The sequence below is a fragment of the Barbus barbus genome (assembly GCF_936440315.1).
Source record: "Barbus barbus genome assembly, chromosome: 49".
NCBI lineage: Eukaryota > Metazoa > Chordata > Actinopteri > Cypriniformes > Cyprinidae > Barbus > Barbus barbus.
Window position 1 is genome coordinate 4,245,731 of NC_136727.1, and position 15,698 is coordinate 4,261,428.

The 15,698-nt window shown below is 38.6% G+C and overlaps 1 protein-coding gene across 2 annotated transcripts in view; it reads left to right on the forward strand.

Moving 5' to 3' along the window:
• Window positions 1-223: 223 nt before the first annotated feature.
• Window positions 224-15,698, forward strand: part of cacna2d2b (calcium channel, voltage-dependent, alpha 2/delta subunit 2b) — a 31,805-nt gene continuing 16,330 nt past the window's right edge. For both annotated transcript variants that reach the window (XM_079413750.1, XM_079413751.1), the window contains exons 1-11: window positions 224-507; window positions 4,662-4,743; window positions 9,593-9,709; window positions 9,787-9,846; window positions 10,408-10,452; window positions 10,775-10,898; window positions 10,974-11,105; window positions 11,233-11,290; window positions 11,529-11,579; window positions 11,654-11,753; window positions 12,487-12,648. In XM_079413750.1, the coding sequence (XP_079269876.1) occupies window positions 413-507; window positions 4,662-4,743; window positions 9,593-9,709; window positions 9,787-9,846; window positions 10,408-10,452; window positions 10,775-10,898; window positions 10,974-11,105; window positions 11,233-11,290; window positions 11,529-11,579; window positions 11,654-11,753; window positions 12,487-12,648 (1,026 nt within the window). In that variant the 5' untranslated portion in view covers window positions 224-412. The remainder of the gene's footprint in view (window positions 508-4,661; window positions 4,744-9,592; window positions 9,710-9,786; window positions 9,847-10,407; window positions 10,453-10,774; window positions 10,899-10,973; window positions 11,106-11,232; window positions 11,291-11,528; window positions 11,580-11,653; window positions 11,754-12,486; window positions 12,649-15,698) is intronic.

Genomic DNA, 15,698 nt, shown 5'->3' on the forward strand with positions numbered 1-15,698 from the left:
GACTAGATGTGCAATATTTCCAAATAGTTACAAATTACTCAAAAAATAAAAAGTATAGTTGTTCATTCACACATTTATTTTTTCATTATGAATATAAATGTATTCTCTTTTTTGCTATAATGTGTTAGAGTGCGTGTATGAATGAATGAATATTAAGTGCATGTGTTTTCGCAAGGTTTGTGTTTTTTGGGAAATTAATGGGTCGCGCGCAGATCTGTGAGGTGTCGCGGGCGCGCGTGCACGACAGCATCATCACGCGCAGCATCTTTCGCCCACTGATATTTCTTCATTTCACTTCATTTTTACTTCTCAGACAAAAACAGCGATTACTATCGCGTCGTATCTGGATATTGATCTCTCCTGTATCACCGTGAGGATATCTGTGCTGCTGGATTGAGTGTTTTGATGGAAAATGGCGAGGTGTGCCCGCGCGTGTTTGCTGCTGCTGGTGATTTTCAGCGGATCGTGGACCGCAGTGGACGCGCTCACATTCCCACAGCATTACACGTAAGAAACATTTACACACCATTATATGAAGAAGCATTCAATTCTAGAGTATTACACGCAAGAACACGCTCTGTAAGAACATGCCTGTTTCGTTAGAAATGTAATTCACAGCAATGCACGGAGCCTATAAGAAATGTCCATTTCTACATCGTTTGCGTTTCAGAAATGTCAATTTCCATAGAAATACAAACAAGAAAATCCGATTTACAGAAAATCAAAAGATGCAATAATAATTTCTCACAGCATTACACGAAGATAAACGCTCATTTCCACAGCGTTACATGTAAGAAATGTTCATTTCCACCTCAATGCAGTTCAAGAAATTTTCATTTCCACAGCGTTACATGTAAGAAATGTTCATTTCCTCAGCGTTACATGTAAGAAATGTTCATTTCCACCTCAATGCAGTTCAAGAAATGTTCATTTCCACAGCGTTACATGTAAGAAATGTTCATTTCCTCAGAGCGTTACATGTAAGAAATGTTCATTTCCTCAGAGCGTTACATGTAAGAAATGTTAATTTCCTCAGCGTTACATGTAAGAAATGTTCATTTCCTCAGCGTTACATGTAAGAAATGTTCATTTCCACCTCAATGCAGTTCAAGAAATTTTCATTTCCACAGCGTTACATGTAAGAAATGTTCATTTCCTCAGCGTTACATGTAAGAAATGTTCATTTCCACCTCAATGCAGTTCAAGAAATGTTCATTTCCTCAGCGTTACATGTAAGAAATGTTCATTTCCTCAGAGCGTTACATGTAAGAAATGTTCATTTCCTCAGAGCGTTACATGTAAGAAATGTTAATTTCCTCAGCGTTACATGTAAGAAATGTTCATTTCCTCAGCGTTACATGTAAGAAATGTTCATTTCCACCTCAATGCAGTTCAAGAAATGTTCATTTCCACAGCGTTACATGTAAGAAATGTTCATTTCCTCAGAGCGTTACATGTAAGAAATGTTCATTTCCTCAGAGCGTTACATGTAAGAAATGTTAATTTCCACAGCGTTACATGTAAGACATGTTCATTTCCTCAGCGTTACATGTAACAGATTCTAGAAAAGGGAAGAAAAAGTCATTTCCACAGCATTACACATAAAACTTGTTTCCACTTAAGAAATACTCATTTCCACAAAATTACACGTAAGGCCTATAATTTCTGCAACATTACAGATATTATAGCCTACTATTCATAAAATTACACGTAAGAAATACTGATTTCCACAGAAAAGCTTATTTTCTCAACATGTCAGAAAAATTAATTTCCATAACATTATACAAAAAAACTCACATTACCACACACTTAATTGTTTGTTGAAGTTAACATGTTATTCATACGTGTTTAGGGTAAATTTGAGGTTACAAGTTATATGTTGGTAACAAATTTATCGCCCAAAAGTTAGGTAAATATGGCTAAACCTCTCTGTGGGAGAAGAAATTAATAAAATATTGTTATTTTTTTTAAATTCTAAAATACAAATGTAAGTGTGATTGAGATTTACTCAATGGTTCAGTAACCCTCAGAAAATCACAAAGTAATTACTGTCACATCTATCTGTCTGTCTGTCTGTCTGTCTGTCTATATCTATCTGTCTATCTATCTATCTATCTATCTGTCTATCTATCTGTCTATCTATCTGTCTATCTGTCTATCTATCTGTCTACCTGTCTACCTGTCTACCTATCTGTCTATCTGTCTATCTATCTGTCTACCTGTCTACCTGTCTACCTGTCTGTCTGTCTATCTATCTATCTATCTATCTATCTATCTATCTATCTATCTATCTATCTATCTATCTATCTATCTATCTATCTGTCTGTCTGTCTGTCTGTCTGTCTGTCTGTCTATCTGTCTATCTATCTATCTGTCTATCTATCTCTCTGTCTACCTATCTATCTATCTATCTATCTATCTATCTATCTATCTATCTATCTATCTATCTATCTATCTATCTGTCTATCTATCTGTCTATCTATCTGTCTACCTATCTGTCTATCTATCTGTCTACCTGTCTATCTATCTATCTATCTATCTATCTATCTATCTATCTATCTATCTATCTATCTATCTATCTATCTATCTATCTATCTATCTATCCTCACATTCTGTCTTCTGTGGTTTAAAACTGATCTTTCTCTGTAAAGTGAATATGGGTCACAGCAGCCCCTCATTTCTCTGTATCTCTGTCTGTGTCTCTAGGGAGTGTGTGTCAGGTAATAGGCAGCAGGGAAGATCTCAGCTCTGTGTGTGTGTGTGTGTGTGTGTGTGTGTGTGTGTTTCTGGGCATGCTCAGATCATCTGCTGAGAGTGCATCAGATCGCCTGAATCACTGACACACACACCCTGATACACTCTCACCTCTACATATTGTGTAACACATGCTGCTAAACATGCAGTAAACCAGAACATGTGTGTGTTTATATCAGCTGTGATAAAAAGTGGAGACTGAAATCTTGCTGCATTCCTCTAGAATAATGAAATTTCTTCAGTGATATTAATTTGCCAAGTGATCTTTATCACCTTTTCAGTAAAGTCAACAGCTATAAGTAGAAAAAAGTCACCAGTATGCCAATACTGTATTTGTTTTATGCCAATATTTTTTCAATCCTTGATAACTCTCCTTCCCAAACACTCAGTTTTTCATCAGACAATGTGAAAACCTAGGCCTAGTGTATTATGGCCAATAACCGATATGATGGCTGATATTATAAATGTATGTGTGTGTGTTTATAGTGCATCCAAAATTGTCCAGTCGTCTTATCCTCTCAATTAACACAGATTATTAAAAGCTCGACCCGTAGAGATTTCGCTCGTTATGATCTTCTCTTGTTAATTGACAGTTGTGATTTAATTAGGTTCAGAGTGTGGATGCCAAAAAACGACCTGAACTTATGTAATATAACATAACTGCAGTCGAGCTGTAATCACGTACAAATCTGTTGTCGTGGAAACAGGCGATATTTATGATCAGACTGCAGGGTTGTGATTTAACCGTACATGCTGTTCTGTAGCAGAGCTGACGGTTTAATGAAGCCGAACGGACTCCACAGATGCTAAATAATTCATCTGCATCTGTAGAGCAGAACTGCGCTCCTTCGAGCAGCACGGTTTGTTTGTAGCCTGTGTGTTTGTGGACTGTATAAACACATCGCCTTCTGTACATTGATTATATTGATCGGTTTAGCCCACTGTGAGGGTATTATATCATATTCTGTCACTGATACTGTGTGTAGTACGGATGAGGACAGTTCAGTTGAGGTCACTGAAAATATATTTACTTACAATCATTTTCTGTTACAAAACATCAAATTATAAGGTAGAAACCACACATTACAGTATTGCACAGAAATAATAGGGAGTATCAATAACTTATGGATCATTTATTGCTATTGTGTGAATAATATGTAATCATGCAATCAATAAAATGTAGCTGTAGTCTGATTCTATTATATTAATTTATATTTTTGGAATCTGATTACGTAATCCATGATTACATGTTACTCAGCTCTGCACTGTACAAAGTCATCTGAGGTAGATTTCACTCACAATTCAGATGCAAGTTACTTAAAATGTAGTATTTCTTGACCTTTTTGTCCCTTTTTGCTCCACTCCTCTATCAATCACACGTAGTCGTTGGCTAGAATGCGTGAAACATTTGAAATCGGTGTAAATTGCAATCCAAGTCACTATTATTTGTATAGTGCCTTTAACAATGCAAATTGTGTCAAAGCAGCTTTACATCAGCTTTACAGTATTTAGACGGGACAATAGTGTGTCGAAATAGTTTCATTCTCCTCTGGCCAGACAAAATCAGCAGTTTAAATCTAGGTTGCAGCAGAGTCAGATTGTGCAGAGGACTCATCTGGTTCCTGTGGTCTTGTGCCGATGGCTGTCTATCCAAACAAGTTAAGACAAGAAAGGAGCCATTAATTAACTCTATGCTCTAAGCTGTCAGAAACCAGGGATTTATATCAGTGTAGTTGTATATATCATGGCATTTATTTATTTTGTTGGAAATCTATATAAAAATGTAAATGATAGGCATGACAATATATACAGCTACATTGATAAAAACCCCTGATTTCTGTCATGAAACTCACAGCAGAAGCTGTGTTTTTCCATCGTGTGATGGTTTTGTTGTGTGTGTTGTGTAGGATCATGCACTGGGCTCGTCGCATTGAACAGGAGATTGACAGAGTCTTGCAGCACATCAGCGGCGCTCAACAACTGAAAGGGGTAAGACTGTGTGTGTGTGGCTTTTCCAGTATCTCTGTCAAACGTGTGCTCATTACCGTGGGTCTGGCTTGCATGTCAAACACCCACAAACAATGAAGAACTCAGGCGCTCCTGCAGAATCTGTGCTGGAGAATATAATGATCCTGTCATTCCTCCACCGAGAGGCTACAGCGTCTGAATGCATCATGAATCTCTGTGTGCGTCTGCTCACATCACTGAGAGAACAGATGGTTCGCCCCTCATTCATTTACCCAGAATGCCACAGTGCTGTAGACAGAGCGCTTCACTGCTGATGATGATCAATACAGACATATAACCAGCACGTTTGTAGATGCATTATTTGTAAGGTCATCATATTATTAATAAACAGGTTTCTAATGACCTTCTCATGAAGAGCCTCTAGAGCTGAGATTAAACCCGGCAGGATTTTATTCATCAGGGATAAACTGTATTTGACCCTGAGCTAATGCTTTTGACCCTAACACTTGACCTCTGACGTCGAATTTCATCAGTCTTTGTAAGAGGAGTGTTTGATTGTCTCTCCATCCTACAGACTCATTATACTTAGTTGTCAGAAATTTGGCTTTTTTTGTTTTTACTTTGTCACATTTTAAGCATGAAATCAGTCATAATGCATTACATTACTATATTGTGATTTATTTGTTTTATGAGGGGTAGAATCATAATTGGAAAGTAATAAATGAAATGCAGTTCCTTTCGAAAGTACTCTTTTTTCACATTTTGTTATGTTGCTGCCTTATGTTAAACTGCTTTAAATTACGTATTTTCCACATCAGTCTACACTCCATACACCATACTGACAAAGCAAAAACAGAATTTTCACAACTTCGTAAATTTATAAAAAATAAAAAACTGGAATAAGTACATTGCATAAGTATTCATACCCTTAACTCAGTACTTACCTGAAGCACCTTTACAGCCTTAAGTCTTTTTAGGTATGATATGACAAGCTCTGCTCATCAGCATTTGGCAATTATCTGCCATTCTTTACCTCACCTCTTCACGTCTCAAGCTCTGTCAGGTGGGATGGGGGCAGATGCACATTTTCTGGGTTCTCCAGAAATATTTGACTGGGTTTAATCCTAGGCTGTGGCTGGGCCACTCAAGGACATTCACAAAGCCACTCTTGCTGTGTGCTTAGGGTGACTGTCCTGTTGGAAGATAAATCTTCTGCCCGTCTGAGGTTCTGATGGCTCTGGACTGAATTTTCATTAAGGCTATCTCTATATTTTAGTGCATTACACAGTCCCTGCCACTGAAAAACAACCCCACAGCATGAGGCTGCTACCAGCACACTTTACTTTTGGGATGGTACTCTGCAGGTGATGAGCAGAGCTGGTTTCCATCAAACATGATGCTTAGAATTGAGGTTCATCAGAACAGAGAATCTCGGTTTGAGGGTCCTTTAGGTGCTTTTTCCAAGTGTGTTTTCATATGTCTTAACTGAAGAGAGGATTGAGTTTGGCCACACCGCCATAAAGCCCAGATTGGTGGAGTGTTGCAGTGATGTTTGTCCTTCTGTAGGTTTCTCCCATCTGCATATATGATCATCGAGCTCAAGTAGAGTGACCATCATCTTCTTGGTCACCACTCTAACCAAAGCCCTTCTCCATCAGTTGCTCATTTTGGCCAGGAGGCCAGCTCTAAGAAGAATCCTGGTTGTTTCAAACTTCTTCCATTAAGGGTAACAGGGTTACGTCTTCCATTAAGGGTTCCTTCAATGAAGCAGAATTTTTTCTAAACTCTTCCCCAGATGTGTGGCTTGACACAGACGTGTTTCGGAGCTCTACAGGCAGTTCTTTTGACCTCAGTGCTTGTTTTTTGCTCTGATATGCATTATCAGCTGTTAGACATTTTATTAAGATGTGTGTGTCTTTCCAAATCATACCCATTCAATTGAATTTGCCACAGGTTAACTTCACTTGAAGTGTAGTAACACCTACAAGCAATATGAATGTTCCTGAGCTAAATTTCAACTGTCCCAGAATACTTGTGCAATGGAATCATTTTAGTTTTTTTATTTTTAATAAATTTGCAAAGATGTTAAAAACCTGTTTTTTGCTTTACAATTATGGTGTATGGAGGTGTAGATTGATGTGGGAAAAAAGTCATTTAAAGCAGTTTAACATAATGCAGCAACAAAACAAAACGTGAAGAAAATTAAGGTGTATGAATACTTTCGCAAGGCACTGTACATATACAAAACTAAATTAAATACAATTTATGACAAACAAAAGTTGATTCTTTTTAATACACATAGCATATAAAGGTTCAGCCTTTAATACCAACCTTCATTAACATAAAAATGTCTAAATTTAACACAGTTAAACATGTTTGTGTAATACTATACGCGTTTCCATTATAGATTTGTGCGAATCTTTCGTGATATTTTATAAATGTTGATAAAAAACTATTGTGAAATGACGGCATTTCCAGTAACTGATGTTATGCGACTAAAATGAAATTTTTTCCTCTCGTGATTAGTCATGGCGACCGATGTTGGTAGGCATATCGCAGCCACAGCACTAGTCATTATTTTTAATTGAAGGAGATGTAGACGTGTATCTTTAGCAAAGCAGAGCGGAGAGCCACTTCTGGAGCGTTTCTGAAACGTGCCGTGGAGTGGCTGGTATAAACACAAGCATTGACTAGAGCAGGGGTTTTCAACCTTTTAGGACATGTGCCCCCCCAAGTTTGTCTAATTTCACTCGCGCCCCCCCCCAACACCAACCCCCACCCCGCGCGAGCCCAAAGTGCGTGAACATCATTCACATATTGTTTGCTGCATTTCCAGTGCTTAGCATTAAGAAACATACACATATAACCAGCTTACCTGATTCAGTGTGATGGCTGAGCCCGTTTCTGACAACATGCCAATGGTTGGATTTCTGACATGACTAACCGTAAATTATTTTACACCATTCTCACTGTCGCCTACATTTACATTTATTCATTTAGCTGACGCTTTTATTCAAAGCGACTTACAATTGCTATATATGTCAGAGGTCGCACACCTCTGGAGCAACTAGGGGTTAAGTGTCTTGCTCAGGGACACATTGGTGTCTCACAGTGGATTCGAACCCGGGTCTCTCACACCAAAGGCATGTGTCTTATCCACTGCGCCATCACCACCCATCACGCCTAACAGCGGGAGTCTGATTGCCCCCTAGCGGATGGCTGAAGATTTGAAAGCTCGTATTCGTAAATCTTCAAGGCAATGTCTCTGAATTAATTGATGCTCGCGCCCCCCTTGACAGGTGCTGGCGCCCCCCTGGGCGCCCCACAGGTTGAAAACCCCTGGACTAGAGTGGCCACGAACAGCTCCAGCAGCCCACTGCAGACGTGTGCAGTGTAAATAAGGGGTTATTCGTGCATTAATGGCAAGGAAAGACCCTTATACGTGAGAGTGGCCACATATGAGGTGTTTCTCGGAGGTTGTTATAGTACATTAAAGAATGATCATGTGAATTTTACGTATGCCAAATGAGCTGTAAATAAAAAAAAAACTGTTTCCATTGCAGTTTTGCAAAATATTCCCTTTTAAAATTGCCTGAAAAACCACCTGATGCGAGCGTACAAACTTTTTTTGCGATATATGGGAGAGTTTGCGAAATTGACATGTTTCCATTAGGCGTATTTTCAGTTCGCAATTTCAATTTGCGCAGTTTGAAGGGTAATGGAAATGCAACTATTGTTGACTAAAACCAACATTAAACTACTGTGGAAAACTCACAGAAATCCTGTGAATAAAACTAAATGAAAGTAGCAAATTGAACTTAAAACCGGAAACACAAAAAGTTTAAATTTGTTTTTATTCTGGCTCAGAACCGACATGCAAGATGGAAAATTGGAGTGTGCAAATTGCAAATTCTCATTTTGTGCTTTTATCACATTTGCGCATTTAAAATTTGAGACCCAAAACAACGCAAAAAAGACACATTGCTAAATAAATGCTGAGTCTCGCTTCATCCAGCAGGACTAGATTGGATTGTGTAATTTTAGGCTATAATATTGATTTATTTTTATTTGATTTTTTTCATTGTAATAAGTTCATGGGCTTCATCTTGACTCATTGTCTTGCTTTAAATGCTGTGTCTGAAAGTTCAAGTTGTCAGTGTGTAAGTGAGCGTGTGTTTGATGTTCCTGTATTGATCTGAGCTCTAAACAACTCTTGTTCTGGACTCAGAGGTTATTTACCGGGGTAATGAGGCTTCAGTCTTCAGTCACGCCACTGGATTTCAGCAGCTGTTGTCTCGCACCTCACGCTGGAGCGCAAACACTCATTTACACAAGGTGGAATCACTGCAAAATGAGTTTATTTTTAGTGCATCACATCTGACAGGAAGTTACACGGGTTTCCCAGCGATGAGCATTAATAATGCAAAACACAAACATGCAGCTCACTCACCGTTTCCCCCAGCTGATGGATCCTCTTGATGGTATATAAATATATTTAGCACCATCAAGAGGATATACAGTACCATTAAAAGTTTAAGGTAAGATTTTTAAGTAATACTTCTATTTAGCTAGGATGCATTAAACTGATTGAAAGTGACTGTGGTACAAAAGATTTCCTTTTTTTAAATCAATGCTGTTCTTTTGAACTTTCTATTGATCAAAAAATGCTAAAAAAAAAATGATAATAATCAGAAATGTTTCTTGAGCAGCAAATTAGCATATTGGAACGATTTCTGAAGGATCATGTGAGACTGGAGTAATGATGCTGAAAATTCAGCTTTGATCACAGGAAAAGATTATGAAAAGATCTACTGTTCAAAACAGTATTAGTGTATATATATGATCAAGAGAATGCATGATGTTGTTTCAGATCTACGGTGAGAAGAGAAGACAGTTCAGTTTGGTCAGAAATAACCCTCGAGAAATCGTAGAGAAAGTTGCAACAGACATCGAGAGACTGCTGGCCAAGAAACGCAAAGCACTTGAGGTGAGAAAACACACTAAATCACACATGCTCTTCCTAAGAATCTATTTTTAACAGTTCTGGTTCGTATTTTCTACTAGAAACTTGCGAGTGAAGCGGAGCGTCTTCAGAAAGATCATCGGTGGCAGGATGGAATCAAGGTCAGATGACTTTAACAGCACCACTTTGTTTTTTACGTTCACTTATGTGCATTTCTCAATACTTTTCGCTCAGTTTGAAATTTTATTTATTACATTGCTTTTGCATGTGGGTCATCCGAGTCGATTCTGACCAATGACTCCTGTATTGTTTCAACTGATTCATTAAAATGAACCGCACCGATCAAGCGTTTCATTCTTGAATCGAACGCTGCGTGCTTTTTTCTTCCATCTACGATACTTGGGGCTCTTTTTCCTCTGACATTCACATCTATGTTTCTCTGATCTCGATATGAGCTTTACAGACAAACACACACACGTTGTGAGTCATGATTTCTGTGAGTCTGTAGCTGGAGGGTCTGTTTAAACCCAATAGATTGTGACATCTCGTTTTTCTGACTGATTTGACTCATTAGAGCTGTTCAGCTTGACTGACCACACAAGTGAATTGTGCTGAATCAAGAGTTAGTCATGTGGAGGACATCTGTATTTGAATCTTCAGGTTCTCAAACTGATCTTAAACAGCAGATTTTTGTATCTCTGTTCTGTGTGTGTTTATTCCAGGAGGAAAATATTGAATATTATAACTCTAAAGCAGAGATGGACTATGTGAGTACATGTCTATCAATTGCCCATGAGAAAAACATATGGAAAATCTTGTATTTGTAGACTTTCAGTGTAGATGTTCGTGCTTTGGAAGTGGGCCTGTGAACTATTTTAAGAAAAGCATATGTAATGTAAAGGAAAATGATGCTTTCTTGGTATGTTTATAGGTAATATTCATACATTCATACACCATTTCTTTTTAGAAGCTGGTTGCTCGAACTTCTAACTCCTAAACTACTATTTTGCATGTTCATTTATCACCATCTGATAAGATCAGAATCAAGCTGAAACAATGGACTCTTGATTATATCATGATTCTCATCAGGACGGTGAGGACATTGATTCCCAGATGTCATTGAAACTGGAGTTTGTATATGATTCGAACTTCAAAAACCATGTGAATTACTCACACACTGCCGTCCAGATCCCCACAGACATCTACAAAGGCGGTGAGGAACCATACTGATGCTATTAGATCTCTGTATGAGTCAATGAGAGTTCATAACGTGTCTGTCTGTCTGTAGCTCCAGTGATTCTGAACGAGCTGAACTGGACGCAAGCGTTAGAGCGAGTCTTCATAGAGAACAGCAGAGACGACCCGTCATTGCTTTGGCAAGCATTTGGAAGCGCCACCGGTGTCACAAGATATTATCCAGGTAACCATCTGATCAACATGTACTGAGGCAGTTCATAGTTCATTTTGTGTAAATTGGGAAACCAACTAATCGGATTGCAGCTTGAGACCACATATGTCCCAAATAAGTAGCATATTTTCTCTTATAGCTGCTCCCTGGAGAGCGCCGGATAAGATTGACCTTTATGATGTACGACGACGACCCTGGTAATACATTTCCTGTATCTTTTGAGTGTTTGATTCCTTTCTCTTTCAGTGAACCTGTAACTGTGTTTGGAGACGTCCAATCGGATGTCAAACAGTTCAGTTAACCTACAGTAAATCAACTTTTTTTGTCCATAGTCTATAGTCTACATCTGTTGATAGGCTTTGATTGGTCAATTTAGGTTTGAGGGCGGGGTTTAACGGATCGTAATACTTTAACTCGTGTCGCTGTTTTCCTCAGGTACATTCAAGGAGCATCCTCGCCAAAAGATATGGTCATCCTCGTAGACGTGTGAGTATTTGCATGTGCTGTTGCGAGCTGCGCGTTTGCCTGGTTTTGTAACATTAACATTTTTTCGTTTACAGGAGCGGCAGTGTCAGTGGACTTACACTCAAACTGATTAAAGCTTCGGTCACAGAGATGCTCGATACACTCTCCGACGATGATTACGTCAATGTCGCTAGGGTCAGTCCGCTACTTTTGATTGTTGGATTTTGAAAGTAATTTTGATTTGTTAGCCCAATTTGGCAAAAAATTACGAGGAAACGATAGCGGATGGAGGACTTGGTTTTCAAGTGAAATGTAAAAGTAAATTAAAAGACCACTTCTTAAACCAGAGAATGTTGGTTGTCTTGGCCAAAAAAAAAAACTTGCAAGCACTGTCACTGAAAGTCAATTTAATATTACTCTTCAACAATAGTCTGTTGTCTTTGCTGTTTACCTGCCATTATGCTATCGAGGCTCTTTTATTTTATTTTATTCAGCATGTGGTGTATGCCTCATCTTATTCGTTTTTGTTTATAAATGTTATATTAGTTAGTTTGTCATTGTACTGTTTTATTGTTGTTGTGCTTTCCATTAACAATAATAATAAATCCATATTTCACATATTCATTCTAGTCTTAAAAAGTCAAAGGTGTAGGTGGAAGCACAACAGGTATCTTTTGTTGTAAAACGTGATATGAATTCGCACAGCCTCCCCAGTGTAATACCAGTTTTGACACAAGCTGATAGTGCACACTTTTGGTAATCGGCTGATAAAATATTCTAAAATATTTTTTAAAAATCTGCAGATATAATGGAATAAAAATGCTATAAGTAAGGTCAATATATTAGTTATATTATGTATAATCACTTTATTAATTTATTAGAATTTTTGAACCTGCATATTTACATTTTCCCTCTCTTTCTGTCGTAGTTCAATGAGAAGGCCGAGGCAGTGGTGCCCTGCTTTAATCACCTGGTTCAGGCGAACGTGCGCAATAAGAAGATCTTTAAAGAGGCTGTGCAGCAGATGCAGGCCAAAGGAACCACCGATTACAAATCCGGCTTTCACTTTGCCTTCAACCAGCTGCTCAACGTAAGTCTGAACACAATGTACACAATAAGTCAATCAACGAAATTTGTTACGTAATATACAGGTTACAGTGTAGAACTTACAATGGAAGTGAATGTAAAAATAAAAAATACTGTTCAAATACAATAGTATAGCCATAATATATAAGTATTAACATGATTTTAGTGCAGCAAAAATCAGTAACCATCCATCCATCCAAATCACTATCCATTTTTAAAAACGTCATTGCCATAACAGAATGGCATAAACTCGATAATTTAACACCTTTAAAATCTGCATACACCTTTTGACTTCTTGAGTCTGTTTTGACATGGCATAATTTAGTCCAATAACTTAGGAATTTTATACTAAAACCATATAGTACCTGATTCGTAACATGCAAATATGTATAAAGATCACATGTAAAGCCTAAGCCTAAATACCTGGGTCAAAATTGACCCGTAAATTTGTAATATTTTTTTTATGTCTCTTGAAAAATCTTTCAAAAAATGTGGAAAATAATATTTTTTTTATTCATGATACATTTCCGGAAATGGTGGGACGTTTGATATAAATTTGAATAAAATGAAAACTAAAAGAATTTCAAATCACATGAGCCAATATTTTATTCAAAATAGAACATAGATAACTGAGAAATTTTACAATTTTATGCACAAAATGAGCTCATTTCAACTTTGATGCCTGCTACAGTTCTCAAAATAGTTGGAACGGGGGCGTGTTTACCATGGTGTAGCATCTCCTCTTCTTCTCAAAACAGTTTGAAGACGTCTGGGCATCGAGGTTATGTGTTTCTGGAGTTTTGGTGTTGGGATTTGGTCCCTTTCATGCCTGATATAGGTTTCCAGCTGCTGAAGAGTTTGTGGTCGTCTTTGACGTATTTTTCATTTAATGATGTGCCAAATGTTCTCTATAGGTGAAAGATCTGGACTGTAGGCAGGCCAATTCAGCACCCGGACTCTTCTACTACGAAGCCATGATGTTATAATAGCAGCAGTATGTGGTTTTGCATTGTCCTGCTGAAATACACAAGGCCTTCCCTGAAATAGACATCATCTGGAGGGGAGCATATGTTTCTCTAAATCCTTTATATACCTTTCAGCATTCATAGTGCCTACCAACACATGCAAGCTGCTCATACCGTATGCACTTATGCACCCCCATACCATCAGAGATGCTGGCTTTTGAACTGAACGCTGATGACACGCTGGAAGGTCTCCCTCCTCTTTAGCCCGGAGGACATGGCGTCCGTGATTTCCAACAAGAATGTCAAATTTGGACACGTCTGACAATAGAACACTTTCCCACTTTGAAACAGTCCATTTTAAATGAGCCTTGGCCCACAGGATACGACGGCGCTTCTGGACCATGTTCACATGGCTTCCTTTTTGCATGATAGAGCTTCAGTTGGCATCTGGAGATGGCACGGCGGATTGTGTTTAACGACAGTGGTTTCTGGAAGTATTCCTGGGCCCATTTAGTAATATCAATGACATATTCTAGCCGATGAGTGATGCATTATCATCTGAGGGCCCAAAGTCCACGGGCATCAAACAAAGGAGATTTCTCCAGTTTCTTTGAATCTTTTGATGATGTTATGCATGAGATTGTGAGATTTGAGATGATGAAATTTGCAAAGCCTTTGCAATTTGACGCTGAGGAACGTTTTTTTCTAAAGTATTCCACAGTTTTTTTTATGCACTTTCACAGATTGGAGAGCCTCTGCCCATCAAGTCAAGTCAAGTCAAGTCTGCTTTATTGTCAATTCTTCCACATGTACGGCGCATACATACAGAGAATTGAAATTGCGTTACTCTCAGACCCTTGGTGCATACAGTTAACATTAAACATGTTCAAATACAGATAATACAGTTTAAACATATTTACATACAACTATACAGCTAAACAAATGAGGACATTGTAGAAAAATAAAGAAATAGATAAAGTGGCATAAGGCGCATGGCAGAATAGATAGAGTGCAAATCAGTTAAATAAAACAAAACTGTGCAGATATATGTGTAGTGCAAGAAGAGCTTGTCAGTAGGGAGAACAGTCCTTATATCAGACTATCCGAAGAGGTAGTTTGCAGTCAATGCTGGATGAGGTAGTGATCAGACCAATGTTGCACAAGTGACAGGTGCTGGTCACAGTTTTTAAGTTGGTGAGGGGGGGGGCTCATAGTGTCAGAGTTCAGTGTTGCATGGGGTAAAAGAGGGGAGGGGAGAGGAGGCAAGGACGGGAGGGAGTTCAGCTTCCTGACAGCCTGATGTATGAAGCTGTCCTTCAGTCTGCTGGTCCTCGCCTGGAGACTCCGCAGTCTCCTCCCTGATGGCAGCAGACTGAAGAAGCTGTGTGTCGGGTGGGTGGGATCACCTGCAATGCGGAGGGCTTTGCGGGTGAGACGGCTGCTGTAGATGTCCTGGAGGGAGGGGAGAGAGAGACACCAACGATCTTCTCAGCTGCTCTCACTATGCGCTGAAGTGACTTGCGGCAGGATGCGTTGCAAGCGCCATACCACACAGTGATGCAGCTGGTTAGGATGCTCTCGATGGTGCCTCTGTAGAAGGTGCACATGATGGGGGCAGAGGCTCTGCCCATCTTTACTTCTGAGAGACTCTGCTTCTCTAAGACCCCTTTTATAGCTAATCATGTTACAGACCTGATGTCAGTTAACTTAATTAGTTGCTAGATGTTCTCCCAACTGAATCTTTTCAAAATTTCTTGCATTTTCAGGCCTTTGTTGCACCCGTGCCAACTTTTTTGAGACCTGTAGCAGGCATCAAATTTGAAATGAGCTCATTTAGTGGATAAAAGTGTAAAATTTCTCTGTTTAAGCATTTATGTTCTCTATGTTCTATTGTGAATAAAATATTGGCTCATGTGATTTGAAAGTCTTTTAGTTTTCATTTTATTCAAATTTAAAAAAACGTCCCAATATTTCCGGAATTCAGGTTGCATGCATTTTATGTACCTCTCCATGATCAAAAATTATCTCAAGGCAAAACGAGAGTTAAACAGCTGTACAGTTCAAATAATAGACAAGCTGAAACATAAGA